At 41.3% G+C, this 24,424-nt stretch overlaps 1 protein-coding gene across 1 annotated transcript in view; it reads left to right on the top strand.

The window, feature by feature from the left end:
* Window positions 1-24,424, top strand: part of LOC110504879 (syntaxin-binding protein 5-like) — a 226,061-nt gene that overhangs the window by 152,911 nt on the left and 48,726 nt on the right. Inside the window, exons 8-18 of the mRNA XM_036975302.2 lie at window positions 1,311-1,434; window positions 3,610-3,685; window positions 9,498-9,658; window positions 10,664-10,736; window positions 14,014-14,161; window positions 14,290-14,357; window positions 14,568-14,608; window positions 16,464-16,678; window positions 17,914-18,059; window positions 18,716-18,841; window positions 22,791-22,942. Coding sequence (XP_036831197.2) covers window positions 1,311-1,434; window positions 3,610-3,685; window positions 9,498-9,658; window positions 10,664-10,736; window positions 14,014-14,161; window positions 14,290-14,357; window positions 14,568-14,608; window positions 16,464-16,678; window positions 17,914-18,059; window positions 18,716-18,841; window positions 22,791-22,942 — 1,330 coding nt within the window. The remainder of the gene's footprint in view (window positions 1-1,310; window positions 1,435-3,609; window positions 3,686-9,497; window positions 9,659-10,663; window positions 10,737-14,013; window positions 14,162-14,289; window positions 14,358-14,567; window positions 14,609-16,463; window positions 16,679-17,913; window positions 18,060-18,715; window positions 18,842-22,790; window positions 22,943-24,424) is intronic.

The raw sequence follows: 24,424 nt of genomic DNA, 5'->3' as shown, positions 1-24,424 counted from the left end.
CTTGGCTGGTGCTAGCCCGCTTGGCAGGTGCTAGGCCCCTTGGCTGGCGCTAACCCGCTTGGCTGGCGTGTAAGGCCGCTTGGCTGGTGCTAGGCCTCTTGGCTGGTGCTAGGCCTCTTTGCTGGTGCTAGGCCTCTTGGCCGGCGCTAGTCCTCTTGGCCGGTGCTAGGCCTCTTTGCTGGTGCCTCTTGGCCGGCGCTAGGCCTCTTGGCTGGTGCTAGGCCTCTTGGCCGGCGCTAGGCCTCTTTGCTGGTGCTAGGCCTCTTGGCCGATGCTAGGCCTCTTGGCTGGTGCTAGGCCTCTTGGCTGGTGCTAGCACATGCTCAGATCAAATACACCGCTGGAACTCCGATTAATTAAGGTGTTTACATGGTGTTTACAATGTGTTTACATGGTGTTTACATGGTGTTTACAAGGTGTTTACATGGTGTTTACATGGTGTTTACATGGTGTTTACATGGTGTTTACAAGGTGTTTACATGGTGTTTACAAGGTGTTTACATGGTGTTTACATGGTGTTTACATGGTGTTTACAAGGTGTTTACATGTCCTATTAATTTCTCAGAAAACCAGCCAAATAAGATAAGCAGAGTACGTTTGTTTACATGCCTACTGCCATAATCAGTTTAATATCAAATAGTTACTGTGCAGGTAAACATAATGTGTGTGTGTGTGTGTTGAGTCTAGGGAAGGAACATAAGCCTAATTGGATTGCATTATTGACTTTTACTGTGTAATTATTTGAATGGTACATATACGACTGTCCATTTCCTTAGTTTCCCCTCCATTTCTGTACTTCTCCGGTTCTATGTCTAGTTATCGGTTTGAGGTGGTATTGATCCTGTTCACAGTTTTAATCAGTCCGGCTCTAGCCGTTTCCACTCTCATTTAGCTCCAAAGAAGTTTAGGGACAGCACTGATTTGATTTAGGTACTAGGTTAACCCTGGGTGAAGGGGTGCATTCTGTCCTCACATGGGGCACCAATGCAGGTAGGAGAGTTTCCACATTCCCTTCCATCTCTCTCTCTACCCTTAATAACACATCTTCCTCTCTCCCTTCTCATGTTGCCCTCCTCCCTCCTTCTATCTATCCTTTAATGCTCTCTCTGTTTCTTTCCCTCTCTCTCTCTTTCCCTGTCTCGATCTCTCTCTACCCTCACAATCCCTTCCTCCCTCTCTCTCTCTAATCTTTAAATCTCTCTCTCTGTTTCTTTCCCTCTCTCTTGCACTCTCTCGCTCTCTCTCTCTCTCTACCCTCACAATCCCCTCCTCCCTCCCTCTCTCTAAACCTTAATTATCTCTCCCTCCAGGCTATCCATTCTGTGAGCTGGCACCATGAAGGGAACCAGTTCATGTGTAGCCACTCAGACGGCAGCTTGACTATGTGGAACCTGAGGAACACAGCCAGGCCTATTCAGATCACATATCCTCATGGTGAGACACACAAACAAACACACACACGCGTACACAAACACACACACGTACACAAACACACACACGCGTAAACAAACAAACAAACACACATCTACAAACACATGTCAGATGTTTGCTGAATACTCTTTCAGCTCTGATTGTGATGAGAAAACTCTGCTTCTCTGCCACGGCCTTGGCTGTCTGTGGCTGTGATGGACTCGTCTGTGTGTAGGCACCAGTGTTTGACCCTTTGAACTGTCTCATGGAAGACTCCCCCAGCACCGTCTGTCTGCTCAGAGCTCAGACCCACAGGAAGGACACACACACAGTCTGTCTGGAACAGGACTGGAACAGTGGACTAATAGGACCGGAACAGTGGGCTAATAGAACTGGAACAGTGGGCTAATAGAACTGGAACAGTGGGCTAATAGAACTGGAACAGTGGGCTAATAGAACTGGAACAGTGGGCTAATAGAACTGGAACAGTGGACTAATAGAACTGGAACAGTGGGCTAATAGAACTGGAACAGTGGGCTAATAGAACTGGAACAGTGGGCTAATAGAACTGGAACAGTGGACTAATAGAACTGGAACAGTGGGCTAATAGAACTGGAACAGTGGGCTAATAGAACTGGAACAGTGGGCAATTCGTTTTATTTTATTTATTAATTTTACTTTATTTGACTGGTCAGGTCAGAGAGAGAGCGAGATAAGCTTCTTTCACATTCTACTTTGACTCTGTTCTACTCTGACGGCCTTGGCTGTCTGTGGCTGTGATGGACTCGTCTGTGTGTAGGCACCAGTGTTTGACCCTTTGAACTGTCTCATGGAAGACTCCCCCAGCACCGTCTGTCTGCTCAGAGCTCAGACCCACAGGAAGGACACACACACAGTCTGTCTGGAACAGGACTGGAACAGTGGACTAATAGGACCGGAACAGTGGGCTAATAGAACTGGAACAGTGGGCTAATAGAACTGGAACAGTGGGCTAATAGAACTGGAACAGTGGGCTAATAGAACTGGAACAGTGGGCTAATAGAACTGGAACAGTGGACTAATAGAACTGGAACAGTGGGCTAATAGAACTGGAACAGTGGGCTAATAGAACTGGAACAGTGGGCTAATAGAACTGGAACAGTGGACTAATAGAACTGGAACAGTGGGCTAATAGAACTGGAACAGTGGGCTAATAGAACTGGAACAGTGGGCAATTCGTTTTATTTTATTTATTAATTTTACTTTATTTGACTGGTCAGGTCAGAGAGAGAGCGAGATAAGCTTCTTTCACATTCTACTTTGACTCTGTTCTACTCTGATCTGATCTGTTCTGTTCTGTTCTGTTCTACTCTGATCTGTTCTGCTCTGTGTTCTGCTGTTTTCTTCTCTGTTCTGTTCTGCTCTGTTTTGGTTCTGCTCTGTTATGGATCTACACTCTTCTGCTCTTCTCTATGTAGATTATTATGACGTGAGGTTATATTTTCTCTCTGATATGTGGGCTTATGAGCTGTTTACACTGCATTTTGAGAAGGACGTTTTATCACGAATACCGTAAGAGATGGGACCCAGAATCCTGGATGACATGCCAGGTCAGATCCCAGAGGAAAGTACTCTGCCTTACGGGTGGTTCTCCCTGTACAAGTTGCGCCGTACTACAGTACATCTAGCAGGGTGCCACAGAATTCTACGACACGTTATTTTAAGTGTCGGCCATTGTTGCCAGAATGACTCAATTTACCAATTCAATCGGTCACCGTCTACCAGAAACGGTAGCGGCATAAACCTCAAAACTGGTAAAAGGAAGAACCACTGTACAAACAGTAGACTTGAGAAGAGGTAAACATTGTGAACGACGTACATCTCAGTCACCCACCGCCGCCACATTAACCAACATGTCTTATTCTACCTCCCTTCCACTCCCCAGCTTGTTAATCACAGTTACCAAAGGAATTAGATAGAAACATATGCTTTGAGACAAAAAATGTGTTGTTGAACAGAATATGCAAACGCACACGGAGGCTGTTCTACTGTACTACTAAATTCCATTAAGGTTTGGATCAGTTTGGAATTACAGTTGATGACAGTGCTTTGAAAAACTCTGAGATATTCTAATAACTCCTATCATCAAAGTGTAAAAACTGTAAACATTTAAAGGGATAGTCCACTTTTTGAGATGTTCCCTTTTCTCATCTCCCCCAGGGAAGATACTGAAGGAAGGGAGGAAGGAGTCGTGTAAGCCCATCCTCAAGGTGGAATACAAGACCTCCAGAAACAGGTAAACCAGGAGCCTGTAACAGGTAAACCAGGAGTCTCTAACAGGTAAACCAGGAGCCTCTAACAGGTAAACCAGGAGCCTCTTAACAGGTAAACCAGGAGCCTGTAACAGGTAAACCAGGAGTCTCTAACAGGTAAACTAGGAGCCTCTAACAGGTAAACAATGAGCCTCTTAACAAGTAAACCATGAGCCTCTTAACAGATAAACCAGGAGCCTCTTAACAGGTAAACCAGGAGCCTCTAACAGGTAAACCAGGAGCCTGTAACAGGTAAACCAGGAGCCTGTAACAGGTAAACCAGGAGCCTCTAACAGGTAAACCAGGAGCCTCTAACAGGTAAACCAGGAGCCTCTAACAAGTAAACAAGGAGGCTCTAACAGGTAAACCAGGAGCCTGTAACAGGTAAACCAGGAGCCTGTAACAGGTAAACCAGGAGCCTCTAACAGGTAAACCAGGAGCCTGTAACAGGTAAACCAGGAGCCTGTAACAGGTAAACCAGGAGCCTCTAACAGGTAAACTAGGAGTCTCTAACAGGTAAACCAGGAGCCTCTAACAGGTAAACCAGGAGCCTGTAACAGGTAAACCAGGAGCCTCTAACAGGTAAACCAGGAGCCTCTAACAGGTAAACCAGGAGCATGTAACAGGTAAACCAGGAGCCTGTAACAGGTAAACCATGAGCCTCTTAACAGGTAAACCATGAGCCTCTTAACAGGTAAACCAGGAGCCTGTAACAGGTAAACCAGGAGCCTGTAACAGGTAAACCAGCAGCCTCTAACAGGTAAACCAGGAGCCTGTAACAGGTAAACCATGAGCCTCTTAACAGGTAAACCATGAGCCTCTTAACAGGTAAACCAGGAGCCTCTAACAGGTAAACCAGGAGCCTGTAACAGGTAAACCATGAGCCTCTTAACAGGTAAACCATGAGCCTCTTAACAGGTAAACCAGGAGCCTGTAACAGGTAAACCAGGAGCCTGTAACAGGTAAACCATGAGCCTCTTAACAGGTAAACCATGAGCCTCTTAACAGGTAAACCAGGAGCCTGTAACAGGTAAACCAGGAGCCTGTAACAGGTAAACCAGGAGCCTGTAACAGGTAAACCATGAGCCTCTTAACAGGTAAACCAGGAGCCTGTAACAGGTAAACCAGGAGCCTGTAACAGGTTGTCCCGCTAGCGGAAATACATCAGTCATGACCCATTTTCTAGGAAGTGTTTAGATAAATGTTGTTTTCTTTTCCATTCACCCTCAAATACAGAGAAGTACTCTTTGAAACCAAACAAATTCATGTCAAAGCAGTCCTCGTGTAATGCACATTAATTTGTTAAGTTCTCAGTGTTTGTATTTGCCCCCAAAAAACTATTTTGATGTGCTTCTGAAGTGAAACTCAGTATGAACATGCTCCAGATAGGTCTGAGTCATCCATCTGAAGGCTTTATATCACACAAGAAGACAATTAACAGTACAGAGAGCCTTTTTAAAAGTGTTTCATATCTCCACACACGGGATTGAGAGGAGAGCCTCTGAAATTCTTATCCGATTCATGATCTTTGTTGTCTGTTGGGAATGCTTGATCCCTGTTATCTTTTCCTATTTCCCTCCTTTAAATGGCTTGTGGATTTACAATTGAGGCTTGTAGTTCTAGTTGTGTGAAGTTCGATTTAAAAGAGACATACAGCGGAAGTCAGAAGTTTACATACACCTTAGCCAAATACATTTAAACTCAGTTTTTTCACAATTCCTAACATTTAATCCTAGTAAAAATTCCCTGTCTTAGGTCAGTTAGGATCACCACTTTATTTTAAGAACGTGAAATGTCAGAACAATAGTAGAGAGAATTATTTATTTCAGCTTTTATTTCTTTCATCACATTCCCAGTGGATAAGAAGTTTACATACACTCAATTTGGTAGCATTGCCTTTTGTAGTGGAAATGTCCTGTATTTACCAAATCATGAGAGCAAACCACACACAAGTCAGAGTTAGTTATCACAAAGTCCATCTTTAATTATATGAGCTCCATCACAACCCTGTGACTCTCAGATCAATTCAGTGTCTATCAATGAATTCTCTGAGAGTCCCTTACACATTGCACCTGAGATCCTTTATAGCAAAGACACATAGCCAGACAGCATCGGCATAATTTATCGTTCAGCTTTGTCTCCTAAACTATGTTCTTTTCTCAAACTCAGAACCATAAACAAATCCTCCATATCAACAGGCATATATCAAATCCACCCTATCTTGACAAGATCACAGAGACACATTGGCTGGCACACAGACATTGTGGAGCCAAGAGATACACGCTTGACCTCTCCCCTCTCTGCGGCCCAAGTAACTTAGTCCTGACAGAGAACAGATAACTGCAACCCCGGCCACAGTATTATACAAAAATAAACATTCTGATGAGAAGAAACTTACAAACATATGATGAATATAAAACATCTTACCTATGTTGCCTACTAATTCTGATTATTCCCCAACACTTTACATTGTTTAACTTGAGTAAACGTTTTGGGTAGCTCTTGTCGTGTCTTTACCATCATTAACTGAAGACTTAGCTTTTATCAAAGATTCTCTGTAATTATTATTACATGATTAAACTGATTCATCATGTAACTGTAATTAACTAGGAAGTCGGGGCACCAAGGAAAATATTCAGATTGCAAAGTTATAGTTTTCCTAATATAACTTTTCAGATATTTTCATACCTGATCAATAGTCTTCTGATTAATTAAGAATTATTTACCTCAAGTTAGTCTCATTCCAAATGTCGTAAGTTGTTGGTTACCTGCACGAACCCAGTCTTCACTATGAGTCATCCATACATAAATTGTCTTAAATCATTTATTTATTAACTAAGAAAGTCACAGAAATGCATAAACAAACAATAGATAGTTACAAGTAAATAATAGCGGAGCTTCCCTAGTGGTATAAACCGGCATCGCGGCTTGGTGTACAAAAGGGAAGTGGGGGTCGACTTGAGATAAAACAACACACAGTTGATAATTATAACAATTGAAATGCTAATCCTTTACACATGAACGCTCACTCATTCGGGAACAATTACAATCAATATATATATTTACACTCAGTGTGTCATCGGGATCTCTGTTGAAAAGTTTGTTTCTGTTGGAGAATTGTCCGCTCTCTCTCTGCCGTGGTTAGAATGAATAGTTCAGAGTGACATTCATTCATGAATGTTATAGAATAGATGTTCCGGCGGTTGTTGGTCTTCGCGTTCAATGATACCGAATTCCTAGCTGCAGACTAGTAATTAATGTCAAAGACTTGTTCTTATTCTGTCGGTATCGATAGTCTGAGAGTTTAACCACGTGGGATGGTTAAAAGATTCAGCAGTCTGGTCTCAAACCTTGACCCTCTCATTATCTAGGTGGTCTGCAACCTTTGTTCTCGTAATGGAGAAAAAAACGTGGTCCGTTGAGAAATTTTCAAGGTGGGGTTTTATTCGGAATTGCAGAAAAGGGCCTGTCCCAGGATGCCCGACCCTAACTGGGCACATGGGCGGTCCTCTGATTAGTTAAACTCAAAAGGGAATTGGAGTTTCCTTCATTAAAAAGTTCAAAATCACATTACACAATTTTACAAACAGTATCATCTTCACTCATTCATCTTATACAACAATTAGATGTAAACCTCAAATCTGAGGCTATTATATAAACAGCGTTATGGTAATGTGGCCGCACCGTCTCCCATGAGCTTCCAGAAGTTGTAAAAAATTTACCAGTTCGTAGATTCTTCACCAATCTTTTATACCTTCTCCAGAACATAAATGTTGCTCGGACCTCAAGTTCTGTGAGGTGGAATAAATTCCTTTGTTCTCTATGAAAATTCACTCTGTCTCTATACTGTGGCCATGAGGAGATCATCTCCTCCAGGAATTTACAACCTCTCTGACCACAGCAACCTAGTTTTAGGAGACAGAGAGAGTGGGATGGTACTCGCTGTACCCAAAGAGGGCAACGTCATGACACTCTCAACAAGCTTCCCACAATGTGTTGGGTGAATTTTGTCCCATTCCTCCTGACAGAGCTGGTTTAACTGAGTCAGGTTTATAGGCATACTTGCTCACACACTCTTTTTCAGTTCTGCCCACAAATTTTCTATGGGATTGAGGTCAGGGCTTTGTGATGGCCACTCCAATACCTTGACTTTGTTGTCCTTAAGCCATTTTGCCACAATACTTTGGAAGTATGCTTGGGGTCAAATCTATTTGGAAGACCCATTTGTGACCAAGCTTTAACTTCCTGACTGATGTCTTGAGATGTTGCTTCAATATATCCACATAATGTTCCTTTCTCATGATACCATCTATTTTGTGAAGTGCACCAGTCCCTCCTGCAGCAAAGCACCCCACAACATGATGCTGCCACCCCTGTGCTTCACGGTTGGGATGGTATTCTTCGGCTTGCAAGCGTCCCCCTTTTTCCTCCAAACATAACGATGGTCATTATGGCCAAACAGTTTTTGTTTCATCAGACCAGAGGACATTTCTCCAAAAAGTACGATCTTTGTCCCCATGTGCAGTTAAAAACCGTAGTCTGGCTTTTTTAATGGTGGTTTTGGAGCAATGGCCTCTCCTTGCTGAGTGGCCTTTCAGGTTATTTCTATATAGGACTCGTTTTACTGTGGATATAGATACTTTTGTACCTGTTTCCTCCTTTGCTGTTGTTCTGGGATTGATTTGCACTTTTCGCACCAAAGTACGTTAATCTCTAGGCGACAGAACGCGTCTCCTTCCTGAGTGGTATGACGGCTGCGTGGTTCCATGGTGTTTATACTTGCGTACTATTGTTTGTACAGATGAACGTGGTACCTTCAGGCGTTTGTAAATTGCTCCCAAGGATGAACCAGACTTGTGGAGGTCTACAGTTTTTTTCTGAGGTCTTGGCTTGATTTCTTTTGATTTTCCCATGATGTCACGGAAAGAGGCACTGAGTTTGAAGGTAGTTCTTGAAATACATCCACAGGTCCACCTCCAATTGACTCAAATTATGTCCATTAGCCTATCAGAAGCTTCTAAAGCCATGACACAATTTTCTGTAGTTTTCCAAGCTGTTTAAAGGCACAGTCAACTTAGTGTATGTAAACGTCTGACCCACTGGAATGGTGATACAGTGAATTATAAGTTAAATAATCTGTCTGTAAACAATTGTTAGAAGAATTACTTGTGTCATGCACAAATTAGATGTCGTAACCGACTTGTCAAAACTATAGTTTATTAACAAGAAATATGTGGAGTGGTTGAAAAACGAGTTTTAATGACACCAACCTAAGTGTATGTAAACTTCTGACTTCAACTGTACAGAAAAGCAAATTAAGCAAATGTGAGTCATGTACTGGGACAGAGACAGACACTTTAGACTGGGACAGAGACAGACACTTTAGACTGGGACAGAGACAGACACTTTAGACTGGGACAGAGACAGACACTTTAGACTGGGACAGAGACAGACACTTTAGACTTGGACAGTGACATACACCTTAGACTGGGACAGAGACAGACACTTTAGACTGGGACAGGGACAGACACTTTAGACTGGAACAGGGACAGACACTTTAGACTGGGACAGAGACAGACACTTTAGACTGGGACAGAGACAGACACTTTAGACTGGGACAGAGACAGACACTTTAGACTGGGACAGAGACAGACACTTTAGACTGGGACAGAGACAGACACTTTAGACTGGGACAGGGACAGACACTTTAGACTAGGACAGTGACAGACACTTTAGACTGGGACAGAGTCTGTTTCCACAGCAGTGAGCTCTACGTCATCTTCTCTGTTTCCACAGCAACGAGCCCTATGTCATCTTCTCTGGGGGTCTGTCATACGACAAGGCTGGGGGACGGAGGCCCACCCTGACCATCATGCATGGCAAGGCCATCACGGTGCTGGAGATGGACCACCCTATCGTAGAGTTCCTGGTGCTCTGTGACACCCCATACTCCAACAGTGAGTTGAGGGGCCATGGTCATTAGCTAGGGTTTGAAGGATTAAGTAAAATCTCTCTCTCTTTCTCTCTCTCGCTCTCTCTCTCACTCTCGCTCTCTTTCCCTCCCTCCCTACATCAAATACACACATATGTTACTCTGTGGAGATGTAGAAACATACAGTATATTTAATGTTCCTTCCTGTGTAGTTAATGTATTTGTTCTCTGTGTTAGATATAGAAACATACAGTATATTTCTGTGTAGTTAATGTATTTGTTCTCTGTGTTAGATATAGAAACATACAGTATATGTCTGTGTAGTTAATGTATTTGTTCTCTGTGTTAGATATAGAAACATACAGTATATTCCTGTGTAGTTAATGTATTTGTTCTCTGTGTTAGATATAGAAACATGCAGTATATTCCTGTGTAGTTAATGTATTTGTTCTCTGTGTTAGATATAGAAACATACAGTATATTTCTGTGTAGTTAATGTATTTGTTCTCTGTGTTAGATATAGAAACATACATTATATTTATGTGTAGTTAATGTATTTGTTCTCTGTGTTAGATATAGAAACATACAGTATATTCCTGTGTAGTTAATGTATTTGTTCTCTGTGTTAGATATAGAAACATACAGTATATTCCTGTGTAGTTAATGTATTTGTTCTCTGTGTTAGATATAGAAACATACAGTATATTTATGTGTAGTTAATGTATTTGTTCTCTGTGTTAGATATAGAAACATACAGTATATTCCTGTGTAGTTAATGTATTTGTTCTCTGTGTTAGATATAGAAACATACAGTATATTCCTGTGTAGTTAATGTATTTGTTCTCTGTGTTAGATATAGAAACATACAGTATATTCCTGTGTAGTTAATGTATTTGTTCTCTGTGTTAGATATAGAAACATACAGTATATGTCTGTGTAGTTAATGTATTTGTTCTCTGTGTTGGATATAGAAACATACAGTATATTTCTGTGTAGTTAATGTATTTGTTCTCTGTGTTACTGTCTACAGAGGTCCAGGATCCGTATGCGGTGGTGCTGCTTCTAGAAAAGGACTTTATCATGGTTGATCTGACACAGAGCAAGTATGTTCACACACACACACACACACACACACACACACACACACACACACACACACACACACACACACACACACACACACACAGGCTGCTGCTGCTGTGGTCCAGAGGAAACCAGGCTGTCAACTCCTGATGTGACTGGATATGACTCCGTCTTCTCACAGCTGTCTAGGTGACACCGTCAGGCCAAATGTTAGACATCACCAGGGGGAATAACACTCCTCTATCAACACATCACAACTATAGTAGTCCCAGACAGCATCCTACCACATAAAACTATAATAGTCCCAGACAGCATCCTACCACATAAAACTATAATAATCCCAGACAGCATCCTACCACATAAAACTATAATAGTCCCAGACAGCATCCTACCACATAAAACTATAATAGTCCCAGACAGCATCCTACCACATAAAACTATAATAATCCCAGACAGCATCATACCACATAAAACTATAATAGTCCCAGACAGCATCCTACCACATAAAACTATAATAATCCCAGACAGCATCATACCACATAAAACTATAATAGTCCCAGACAGCATCCTACCACATAAAACTATAATAGTCCTAGACAGTATCCTACCACATAAAACTATAATAGTCCCAGACAGCATCCTACCACATCACCACTATAGTAGTCCCAGACAGCATCCTACCACATCACCACTATATTAGTCTCAGACAGCATCCTACCACATAAAACTATAATAGCCCCAGACAGCATCCTACCACATAAAACTATAATAGTCCCAGACAGCATCCTACCACATAAAACTATAATAGTCCTAGACAGCATCCTACCACATAAAACTATAATAGTCCCAGACAGCATCCTACCACATCACCACTATATTAGTCCCAGACAGCATCCTACCACATAAAACTATAATAGTCCCAGACAGCATCCTACCACATCACAACTATATTAGTCCCAGACAGCATCCTACCACATAAAACTATAATAGTCCCAGACAGCATTCTACCACATAAAACTATAGTAGTCCCAGACAGCATCCTACCACATAAAACTATAATAGTCCCAGACAGCATCCTACCACATCACATCTATATTAGTCCCAGACAGCATCCTACCACATAAAACTATAATAGCCCCAGACAGCATCCTACCACATAAAACTATAATAGTCCTAGACAGCATCCTACCACATAAAACTATAATAGTCCCAGACAGCATCCTACCACATCACCACTATATTAGTACCAGACAGCATCCTACCACATAAAACTATAATAGTCCCAGACAGCATCCTACCACATAAAACTATAATAGTCCCAGACAGCATCCTACCACATCAAACTATAATAATCCCAGACAGCATCATACCACATAAAACTATAATAGTCCCAGACAGCATCATACCAAATGAAACTATAGTAGTCCCAGACAGAATCCTACCACATAAAACTATAGTAGTCCCAGACAGCATCCTACCACATAAAACTATAATAGTCCCAGACAGCATCCTACCACATAAAACTATAATAGTCCCAGGCCGCATCCTACCACATCAAACTATAATAGTCCCAGACAGCATCCTACCACATCACAACTATAATAGTCCCAGACAGCATCCTACCACATAAAACTATAGTAGTCCCAGACAGCATCATACCACATGAAACTATAGTAGTCCCAGACAGCATCCTACCACATCACAACTACAAAAGTCCCAGACATCATCCTACCACATAAAACTATAATAGTCCCAGACAGCATCATACCACATAAAACTATAGTAGTCCCAGACAGCATCCTACCACATCACAACTATATTAGTCCCAGACAGTATCCTACCACATAACACTATAGTAGTCCCAGACAGCATCCTACCACATAAAACTACAATAGTCCCAGACAGCATCCTACCACATAAAACTATAGTAGTCCCAGACAGCATCCTACCACATAAAACTACAATAGTCCCAGACAGCATCCTACCACATAAAACTATAGTAGTCCCAGAAAGCATCCTACCACATAAAACTACAATAGTCCCAGACAGCATCCTACCACATAAAACTATATTAGTCCCAGACAGCATCCTACCACATCACAACTATATTAGTCCCAGACAGCATCCTACCACATAAAACTATATTAGTCCCAGACAGCATCCTACCACATAAAACTATAATAGTCCCAGACAGCATCCTACCACATCACAACTATATTAGTCCCAGACAGCATCCTACCACATAAAACTATATTAGTCCCAGACAGCATCCTACCACATAAAACTATAATAGTCCCAGGCCGCATCCTACCACATAAAACTATAATAGTCCCAGACAGCATCCTACCACATAAAACTATAATAGTCCCAGACAGCATCATACCACATCACAACTATAATAGTCCCAGACAGCATCCTACCACATAAAACTATAATAGTCCCAGACAGCATCATACCACATAAAACTATAGTAGTCCCAGACAGCATCCTACCACATCACAACTATATTAGTCCCAGACAGTATCCTACCACATAAAACTATAGTAGTCCCAGACATCATCCTACCACATAAAACTACAATAGTCCCAGACAGCATCCTACCACATAAAACTATAGTAGTCCCAGACAGCATCCTACCACATAAAACTACAATAGTCCCAGACAGCATCCTACCACATAAAACTATAGTAGTCCCAGACAGCATCCTACCACATAAAACTACAATAGTCCCAGACAGCATCCTACCACATAAAACTATATTAGTCCCAGACAGCATCCTACCACCTAAAATGACAATTTGTCCCAGACAGCATCCTACCACATAAAACTGCAGATTACACATCAACACTCTGAGGGAGGGAGATGAAGAAAAGGCATGGAGATCTAAACTATTCCTCCATAGTTTATGACGCTGTGTTTACATAATTACAGCGTTGATATGGAATAGTGCTTGGACAATTAGCTGCTGGGAATGTATTGAAGTGGTGTCTTGGGTGGTGTTCTGCTCTGCTACCACCAAAAGGTTGAAATATCCATCAGATGCCCATTGGATATCCACAAACTACACTACTCACAGTTAGAACATATTGGACCTTTTGGTTATTTGTCATTTCAAAAATGTTGGTGATAACGTTCTGTAGCAGTCACACACACACACACACACACACACACACACACACACACACACACACACACACACACACACACACACACACACACACACACACACACGTACTTCCCTGTGAGAACTCGACATGCACGTTATATAATTTTTCTTTCCCCTTCTCCTGTTGCAAGTTTCCCCATCTTTGAGACCCCATACCCCATGGACATCCACGAGTCTCCTGTCACCTGTACAGCCTACTTCGCCGAGTGCCCCCCGGATATCATCCCAGTCCTCTACTCCGTAGGAGCCAAGCAGAAGAAGACCGGCTACAGCCACAAGGTACGCTACAGGTCATAGGTCATAGGTCAGACAATGACAAAGTAAAACTAAAGCGAACAACAACAAAAAAGCTCAATTCCGTTTGGGGAACTTTTCAGTCCATTGACCAACTGTCTTATTCCTGACAGGAGTGGCCAGTGAGTGGCGGTACGTGGACATTAGGCTCACAGACCTACCCAGAGGTTATCGTCACAGGGTGAGTCAGTGGGTTCCGTACTGTTGGAGACTTTGTTGTCAAAGTGTGTGAACTAACACGCAGCGGCTGGTTCCATTCATTCAGACAGGAAGTAATAAAGTTTTCCTCTGCTCCCCTTTGTGTTTGTTGTTGATGAAAGCAGTGTCTCATTCAGGATTGGACACGGACTGTTCTCTTGACCTTTGCCCCCATCTTTTATTCTTTATTCAGACACGCAGATGGAACCGTAAAGTTTTGGGACGCATCTGCTAGTAAGTTCACTCTCTCCCTTCCTTTCTTATGTTACAATACTAACACGACTATATTATCAACAATACTACAGTATCAACAATACTATATTATCAACAATACTATAGTATCACCAATACTATATTAACAACAATACTGTAGTATCAACAATACTATATTATCAACAATACTATATTATCAACAATACTACAGTATCAACAATACTATATTATCACCAATACTGTAGCATCACCAATACTATATTATCACCAATACTATATTATCACCAATACTGTAGCATCACCAATACTATATTAACAACAATACTGTAGTATCAACAATACTATATTATCAACAATATTCAATGATACTATAGTATCAACAATACTATAGTTTCAACAATATTCAACGATAACATATTATCAACAATACTATATTATCAAAAATACTATATTATCAACAATACTATATTATCAACAATACTATATGATCAACAATATTCAACGATACTATATATCAACAATACTATCTTATCAACAATACTATACTATCGACAATATTCAACAATACTATATTATCAACAATACTATCAACAATGTTCAACGATACTATATTTTCAACAATACTATATTGTCAACAATACTATACTATCGACAATATTCAACAATACTATATTATCAACAATATTCAACTATACTATATTATCAACAATACTTTATTGTCAACAATATGCACAAATACTATATAATCAACAATATTCAACAATACTATATTACCAACAATATTCAACAATACTATATTATCAACAATACTATCATATCAACAATATGCAACAATACTATCTTATCAACAATACTATAGTATCAACAATACTATACTATCAACAATAGTTAACAATACTATATTATCAACAATACTATATTATCAACAATGCTATAGTATCAACAATATTCAACAATACTATAGTATCAACAATACTATACTATCACCGATATTCAACAATCCTATAGTATCAACAATACTATATTAGCAACACTTTTAAACAATACTATATTATCGACAATACTATTATCAACAATATTCAACAATACTATATTATCAACAATACTATATAATCAACAATGCTATATTATCAACAATATTCAACAATACTATATTATCAACAATATTCAACAATACTATATTATCAACAATACTATATTATCGACAATACTATATTATCAACAATATTCAACAATACTATATTATTAACAATACTATATTATCAACAATATTCAACAATACTATATTGTCAACAATACTATATTATCAAAAATATTCAACACTACTATATTGTCAACACTGCTATATTATCAACAATACTATATTGGTAACCATATTCAACAATACTACATTATTACACATCAACACTCTGCAGATTACACGTCAACACTGGGGCGGCAGGGTAGCGGTTAGAGCGTTGGACTAGTAACCGAAAGGTTGCAAATCCCCGAGCTGACAAGGTACAACTCTGTCGTTCTGCCCCTGAACAGACAGTTAACCCACTGTTCCTAGGCCGTCATTGAAAATAAGAATTTGTTCTTAACTGACTTGCCTAGTTAAATAAATTATCAACAATACCAATATTAACACTGCTATATTATCATCAATACTAGCACTGCTATTTTATCAACAATACTCTACAATACTAGCACTACTATATTATCAACAATACTCTACAATACCAGCACTACAATATTAGCAACAATACCCTGCAATACTACCACTACTATATTATCATCAATACTAACACTTCTCTAATTCTTATAAAGAACACTGATTCTAATTACATAAGAACTACATTTTTGCATTTATAAACTAGACTCTTTGTGTGACCAGTTACACTGCAGATGCTGTACAAGCTGAAGACGTCTAAGGTGTTTGAGAACCCCAATGCGGGTGAAGGCCGGGCGGTCGAGCAGGTAGAGGAGGACCCTTACGCCATTCAGATGGTCCGCTGGTGCCCGCAGAGCCGTCTCTTCTGTGTGGTGGGCATCTCTGCCCACGTCATCCTCTACCGCTTCAGCAAACACGACGCCAACGCAGAGATAGTGGTGAGTGGATGAGAGATGTTTCCTAACCCGCTTCCCCAGTCAGTACAGCTGATTCAACTACAATACTACAGTATTATCTACACAAAAACTCTGTAGTAAATACTACAGTATTATCTACACAAAAACTTTGTAGTAAATACTACAGTATTATCTACACAAAAACTCTGTAGTAAATACTACAGTATTATCTACACAAAAACTCTGTAGTAAATACTACAGTATTATCTACACAAAAACTCTGTAGTAAATACTACAGTATTATCCACACAAAAAATCTGTAGTAAATACTACAGTATTATCTACACAAAAACTATGTAGTAAATACTACAGTATTATCTACACAAAAAATCTGTAGTAAATACTACAGTATTATCTACACAAAAACTATGTAGTAAATACTACAGTATTATCCACACAAAAACTCTGCAGTAAATACTACAGTATTATCTACACAAAAATACTACAGAAATGTCTGCAAAAACAGTTCAGTCCGCACACTTGTTTAATTATAGGTAGCACTACAGTATTCTAATTTGCATATCCCCTCCCCAATATCCCAATTTGTGTCACCCGTGAGTGAGAAACCTACGTGACAAGTATAGACCATACATTTTGTTCCTATAGATTAGAGCAGGAGCTCTGAACTCTCTGTTCAGAACCCAGTCCTACCTACCAACAGGTTATGGAAAATGTGCTATTTTAGCGTCTTGTTCAGTAGGTTTTCTCAAGGAGAAAGCCCCCCCCCCCCCACTTCAATGTCAAAGATAACAAATGAAAACACTTGAGTAAACACTACAGTAAATACTACAGTATACTGCAGTCTGCAAAACACTACAGTAAATACTACAGTATACTACAGTCTGCAAAACACTACAGTAAATACTACAGTATACTACAGTCTGCAAAACACTACAGTAAATACTACAGTATACTACAGTCTGCAAAATAATACAGTAATTACTATAGTATACTACAGTCTGCAAAACACTACAGTAAATACTACAGTATACTACAGTCTGCAAAATACTACTGTAAATACTGCAGTATAGCATAGTCCACAAAACACTACAGTGTTTTACAGTCTGCAAAATACTACATTAAATACTATATTTATATTCTACTCTCTTTTTTACTACAGTATTTATTAATTTGTATTTGTCTTTTTGTCTTTTGAAGCACCACACAACTTTCCCCCTGTGGATAATACATCTAATATCATCTAATCTAATCCACAGTCTCTAGAAGTGCGTCTGCAGTTTGATTCAGAGGACATCATCTCCCTGTCAGAGACAGACCAGTGTTTCTCAGACCCCAGTTCCCACTCCCCCCAGATGCCCGGTAGCCCCAGCAACGGATCACAAGACAGCCTCCACTACCGCAAGTGAGTCACTTCTGTCATACACCTCGACAGGGTCTACCAAGGTGTCTCTGTCAGACACCTCAACAGGGTCTACCAAGGTGTCGCTGTCAGACACCTCAACATGGTCTACCAAGGTGTTGCTGTCAGACACCTCAACAGGGTCTACCAAGGTGTCGCTGTCAGACACCTCAACAGGGTCTACCAAGGTGTTGCTGTCAGACACCTCAACAGGGTCTACCAAGGTGTTGCTGTCAGACACCTCAACAGGGTCTACCAAGGTGTTGCTGTCAGACACCTCAACAGGGTCTACCAAGGTGTCGCTGTCAGACACCTCAACATGGTCTACCAAGGTGTCTCTGTCAGACACCTCAACATGGTCTACCAAGGTGTTGCTGTCAGACACCTCAACAGGGTCTACCAAGGTGTCGCTGTCAGACACCTCAACATGGTCTACCAAGGTGTCGCTGTCAGACACCTCAACATGGTCTACCAAGGTGTTGCTGTCAGACACCTCAACAGGGTCTACCAAGGTGTCTCTGTCAGACACCTCAACAGGGTCTACCAAGGTGTCGCTGTGATGGTAAAATTGTTATTGGCGAAACTCTCCTTCTCCTCTACATTAACTTTCAAACTGTCTTTCCCCTCTATCCCCCCCTCCCTCCCTCTCTGTATGTCAGGGTGAAGAGTCGTCCAGTGCGCATGCCCCCGGGGTACCAGGCTGAGTTGGTGATGCAGCTGCAATGGGTGGATAGAGAGCCCCCCCAGCAGATCACCAGCCTGGATATCAACTCTGCCTATGGCCTGTGAGTGACTCTCGGCTCTCTGTGTGTCTCTAAACCCTTTCTACTTCTCACTTCCACACTCACACTCACATCCATCTCTCCCCTCACACTGTTTTTCCACTCACACACTTTTCTCCTCTCCTCTCCTCTCCTCTCCTCTCCTCTCCTCTCCTCTCCTCTCCTCTCCTCTCCTCTCCTCTCCTCTCCTCTCGTCTCCTCTCCTCTCCTCTCCCTTTCTCTCCTCTCCTCTTCTCTTCTCTCCTCTCCTCTCCTCTCCTCTCCTCTCCTCTCCTCTCCTCTCTTCCCTTCCTCTCCTCTCCTCTCTTCCCTTCCTCTCCTCTCCTCTTCTCCTCTCTTCCTCTCCTCTCATCTCCTCCCCTCCCCTCTTCCTCTCCCCTCCCCTCCCCTCCCCTCCCCACCCTTCTTCCTCTCCTCTTCCTCTCCTCTGTCCCTCTCTGTCTCTGTCTCTGTCTCTCTCTCTCTCTCTCTGTCCCTCTCTCGCTCTGTCCCTCTCTCTCTGTCCCTCTCTGTCTCTGTCCCTCTCTGTCTCTGTCCCTCTCTCTCTCTCTCTCTCTCTCTCTCTCTCTGTCCCTCTCTGTCTCTGTCCCTCTCTGTCTCTGTCCCTCTCTCTCTCTCTCTGTCTCTCTCTTTCTGTCCCTCTCTCTCTCCCTCTCTCTCTCTCTCTCTCTCTCCCTCTCTCTCTCTATCACTCTCTCTCTATCTGTCCCTCTCTGTCTCTGTCCCTCTCTCTCTCTCTCTCTCTCTCTCTGTCTCTCTCTGTCCCTCTCTCTCTCTCTCTCTCTCTCTCTCTCTCTCTCTCTCTCTCTCTCTGTCCCTCTGTCTCTGTCCCTCTCTCTCTCTCTGTCCCTTTTTGTCTCAGTCCCTCTCTCTCTCTCTCTGTCCCTCTGTCTCTGTCCCTCTCTCTCTCTGTCCCTTTCTGTCTCAGTCCCTCTCTCTCACTGTCCCTCTGTCTCTGTCCCTCTCTCTCTCTCTCTGCCCCTTTCTGTCTCAGTCCCTCTCTGCCTCTTTATTCATCATCCCAGCAGCTATTTTCTAATAAATTGAATAAAGCATACGCCTAAATACACTAATACATATTTCATTTCACCCACTCATCTATAATTTAACCGTAGCAGAAGGAAACTGTAATCGGTGAAACATGATTCAAAAAAGTTTTGAAAAAAAAGTGTCTGGTTTTCTGGGAAAAGAGGCTGTTTTGACAGAGGAGAGAAACTTGGATTCCTCCTTGGCTGCTTCTCTACAGTTAATCAATAGAAAAGCCTCAAGGCCATTACCAAGCTTATGTTTTCCAGAGTTTGGTCGAAAAAGTTGATACATTCGCAGCTCTTAAAAAAAATAAAATAAGAGTCTACAGTGCTGGAGGCATACACAGACAAGGTCACTAACCGTGCTCCCCTGAAGCTATTCATTCGTTAAAGTGGATTTTAGTCATCTCTTCAGTTTGTTCTGTATACTGTCTTGGCACTGGTACTATAGGTTTTCACCCCTACACATACACTGGGCTTATCTGCATCTACATCTGCATACCACTTAGTATGAAAGAAACAGTATATACACTGGGGTTATGTCTCTACATCTGCATACCACTTGGTATGAAAGAAACAGTATATACACTGGGGTTATGTCTCTACATCTGCATACCACTTAGTATGAAAGAAACAGTATATACACTGGGGTTATGTCTCTACATCTGCATACCACTTGGTATGAAAGAAACAGTATATACACTGGGGTTATGTCTCTACATCTGCATACCACTTGGTATGAAAGAAACAGTATATACACTGGGGTTATGTCTCTACATCTGCATACCACTTAGTATGAAAGAAACAGTATATACACTGGGGTTATGTCTCTACATCTGCATACCACTTGGTATGAAAGAAGCAGTATATACACTGGGGTTATGTCTCTACATCTGCATACCACTTGGTATGAAAGAAACAGTATATACACTGGGGTTATGTCTCTACATCTGCATACCACTTGGTATGAAAGAAACAGTATATACACTGGGGTTATGTCTCTACATCTGCATACCACTTGGTATGAAAGAAACAGTATATACACTGGGGTTATGTCTCTACATCTGCATACCACTTGGTATGAAAGAAACAGTATATACACTGGGGTTATGTCTCTACATCTGCATACCACTTGGTATGAAAGAAACAGTATATACACTGGGGTTATGTCTCTACATCTGCATACCACTTGGTATGAAAGAAACAGTATATACACTGGGCTTATCTGCATCTACATCTGCATACCACTTGGTATGAAAGAAACAGTATATACACTGGGGTTATGTCTCTACATCTGCATACCACTTGGTATGAAAGAAGCAGTATATACACTGGGGTTATGTCTCTACATCTGCATACCACTTGGTATGAAAGAAACAGTATATACACTGGGGTTATGTCTCTACATCTGCATACCACTTGGTATGAAAGAAACAGTATATACACTGGGGTTATGTCTCTACATCTGCATACCACTTGGTATGAAAGAAACAGTATATACACTGGGGTTATGTCTCTACATCTGCATACCACTTGGTATGAAAGAAGCAGTATATACACTGGGGTTATGTCTCTACATCTGCATACCACTTGGTATGAAAGAAACAGTATATACACTGGGGTTATGTCTCTACATCTGCATACCACTTGGTATGAAAGAAACAGTATATACACTGGGCTTATCTGCATCTACATCTGCATACCACTTGGTATGAAAGAAACAGTATATACACTGGGGTTATGTCTCTACATCTGCATACCACTTGGTATGAAAGAAACAGTATATACACTGGGGTTATGTCTCTACATCTGCATACCACTTGGTATGAAAGAAACAGTATATACACTGGGCTTATCTGCATCTACATCTGCATACCACTTGGTATGAAAGAAACAGTATATACACTGGGGTTATGTCTCTACATCTGCATACCACTTAGTATGAAAGAAACAGTATATACACTGGGGTTATGTCTCTACATCTGCATACCACTTAGTATGAAAGAAACAGTATATACACTGGGGTTATGTCTCTACATCTGCATACCACTTGGTATGAAAGAAACAGTATATACACTGGGGTTATGTCTCTACATCTGCATACCACTTGGTATGAAAGAAACAGTATATACACTGGGGTTATGTCTCTACATCTGCATACCACTTAGTATGAAAGAAACAGTATATACACTGGGGTTATGTCTCTACATCTGCATACCACTTGGTATGAAAGAAGCAGTATATACACTGGGGTTATGTCTCTACATCTGCATACCACTTGGTATGAAAGAAACAGTATATACACTGGGGTAATGTCTCTACATCTGCATACCACTTAGTATGAAAGAAACAGTATATACACTGGGGTAATGTCTCAGTATATTGAGCTGCAATCTAAAGTGATGTTCTAGTGTACATTGGAATCAATATATGTATGTTTCATATATGTACAGTGGGGCAAAAAAGTAGTTTGTCAGCCACCAATTGTGCAAGTTCTCCCACTTAAAAAAGATTAGAGGCCTGTAATTTTCATCATAGGTACACTTCAACTATGACAGACAAAATGAGAAAAAAAATCCAGAAAATCAAATTGTAGTATTTTTAATGAATTTATTTGCAAGTTATGGTGGAAAATAAGTATTTGGTCACCTACAAACAAGCAAGATTTCTGGCTCTCACAGACCTAAAACTTCTTCTTTAAGAGGCTCCTCTGTCATCCACTCGTTACTCCCCCCCCCCCCCCCCCCCTCCCCCTAAGAGTGAACAGTACTATATATACTAAGATGCCAATTACATTAGGAACTATTCTTCAGGTTATGGGTGCAGAACCTCGTGTTCTTTCAGTTACTCCGTTCCATTTCACACTAACTAGACTTGCTCTGTGTTTCTGTGTGTGTGTTTCTGTGTGTGTTTCTGTGTGTCAGTCTAGCGTTTGGGAGCTGCAATGGTCTAGTGGTGGTGGACTACATTCAGAAGACCATCCTGATGTGTGTGAGCACGTTGGACCTGTACGGAGCTGCTGACCCCTACCAACGCCTCACACGCTCCCCACGCAAAAACAGACAGTCCACCTCAGGTAGGGGAACACGCCCCGTGTTCCTCGCACATACAACACACACACATACACACACACACACACACACTCAAATACAAATGCATATACTGTACACATAAATGTACAGTAATCACATGTACTGGTATGTTCACACACATAGACATACTGTATCAACAATTTCTCCCTCTCTCTACATCTCTCTGTCTCTCTCTTCTCCCATTTTCTTTTTATCTTTCTGGTATCTGTCATGACCTCACTCTCCATTTCTGTCTTAATCTTATCTCAGTTGTCCTTTCTTTCTCTTTCCTGTCTCTTCTCCTAGCCTCTCTGTCTCTTCTCCTAACCTCTGTCTCTTCTCCTAACCTCTGTCTCTTCTCCTAACCTCTCTGTCTCTTCTCCTAACCTCTCTGTCTCTTCTCCTAACCTCTCTGTCTCTTCTCCTAACCTCTCTGTCTCTTCTCCTAACCTCTCTGTCTCTTCTCCTAACCTCTCTGTCTCTTCTCATAACCTCTCTGTCTCTTCTCCTAACCTCTCTGTCTCTTCTCCTAACCTCTCTGTCTCTTCTCCTAGCCTCTCTGTCTCTTCTCCTAGCCTCTCTGTCTCTTCTCCTAACCTCTGTCTCTTCTCCTAACCTCTCTGTCTCTTCTCCTAGCCTCTCTGTCTCTTCTCCTAACCTCTCTGTCTCTTCTCCTAACCTCTCTGTCTCTTCTCCTAACCTTTCTGTCTCTTCTCCTAACCTCTCTGTCTCTTCTCCTAACCTCTCTGTCTCTTCTCCTAACCTCTCTGTCTCTTCTCCTAGCCTCTCTGTCTCTTCTCCTAACCTCTCTGTCTCTTCTCCTAACCTCTCTGTCTCTTCTCCTAACCTCTCTGTCTCTTCTCCTAACCTCTCTGTCTCTTCTCCAAACCTCTCTGCCTCACTACAATACATAAACAAAACAAAACACACCACAATTCACAAACAACCACGTGAGGTGCATGTGACCGGCTGCATACCACGGTGGCGTCATGTGTGTGTTGTGGTTCTTTCAGTCACTTTTGCTTGAGCACTACTCTTAGATAAGACCTACCGAAGCATCTCTTAGCATATCTTAGACCAGGGTTCCCCAAACTGTTGGCCGCCGGCCCAATTTGGCCTGCGGGTGATTTTATTTGCCCCCCCCCCCAAAAAAAAAATGTTTAGGGTGGAAGTAAGACTGTAAAAACAACAGAAAATCAGGTCCAAATGTTTTTTATTTTGAAAATGTTTTCAAAGTATTCCCACGCATTATTGAGAGGTATATACAGTATCAGTCAAATCATTCAGGGTTTTTCTTTATTTTTACTATTTTCTACGTTGTAGAATACAAGTGAAGACATCAACACTATGAAATAACACATATGGAATCATGTAGTAACCAAAAAAGTCTTAAACAAATCAAAATATATTTTCTATTTCAGATTTTTCAAAGTAGCCAATTTGCAAATCGCCCCCCGAGATTGAATCTATACTTAAGAAAAATGTCA

This window comes from Oncorhynchus mykiss, chromosome 3 (genome assembly GCF_057628025.1).
Source record: "Oncorhynchus mykiss isolate SJ-2025 chromosome 3, ASM5762802v1, whole genome shotgun sequence".
Classification (NCBI taxonomy): domain Eukaryota; kingdom Metazoa; phylum Chordata; class Actinopteri; order Salmoniformes; family Salmonidae; genus Oncorhynchus; species Oncorhynchus mykiss.
This window is presented reverse-complemented; position numbering and strand designations above follow the sequence as displayed.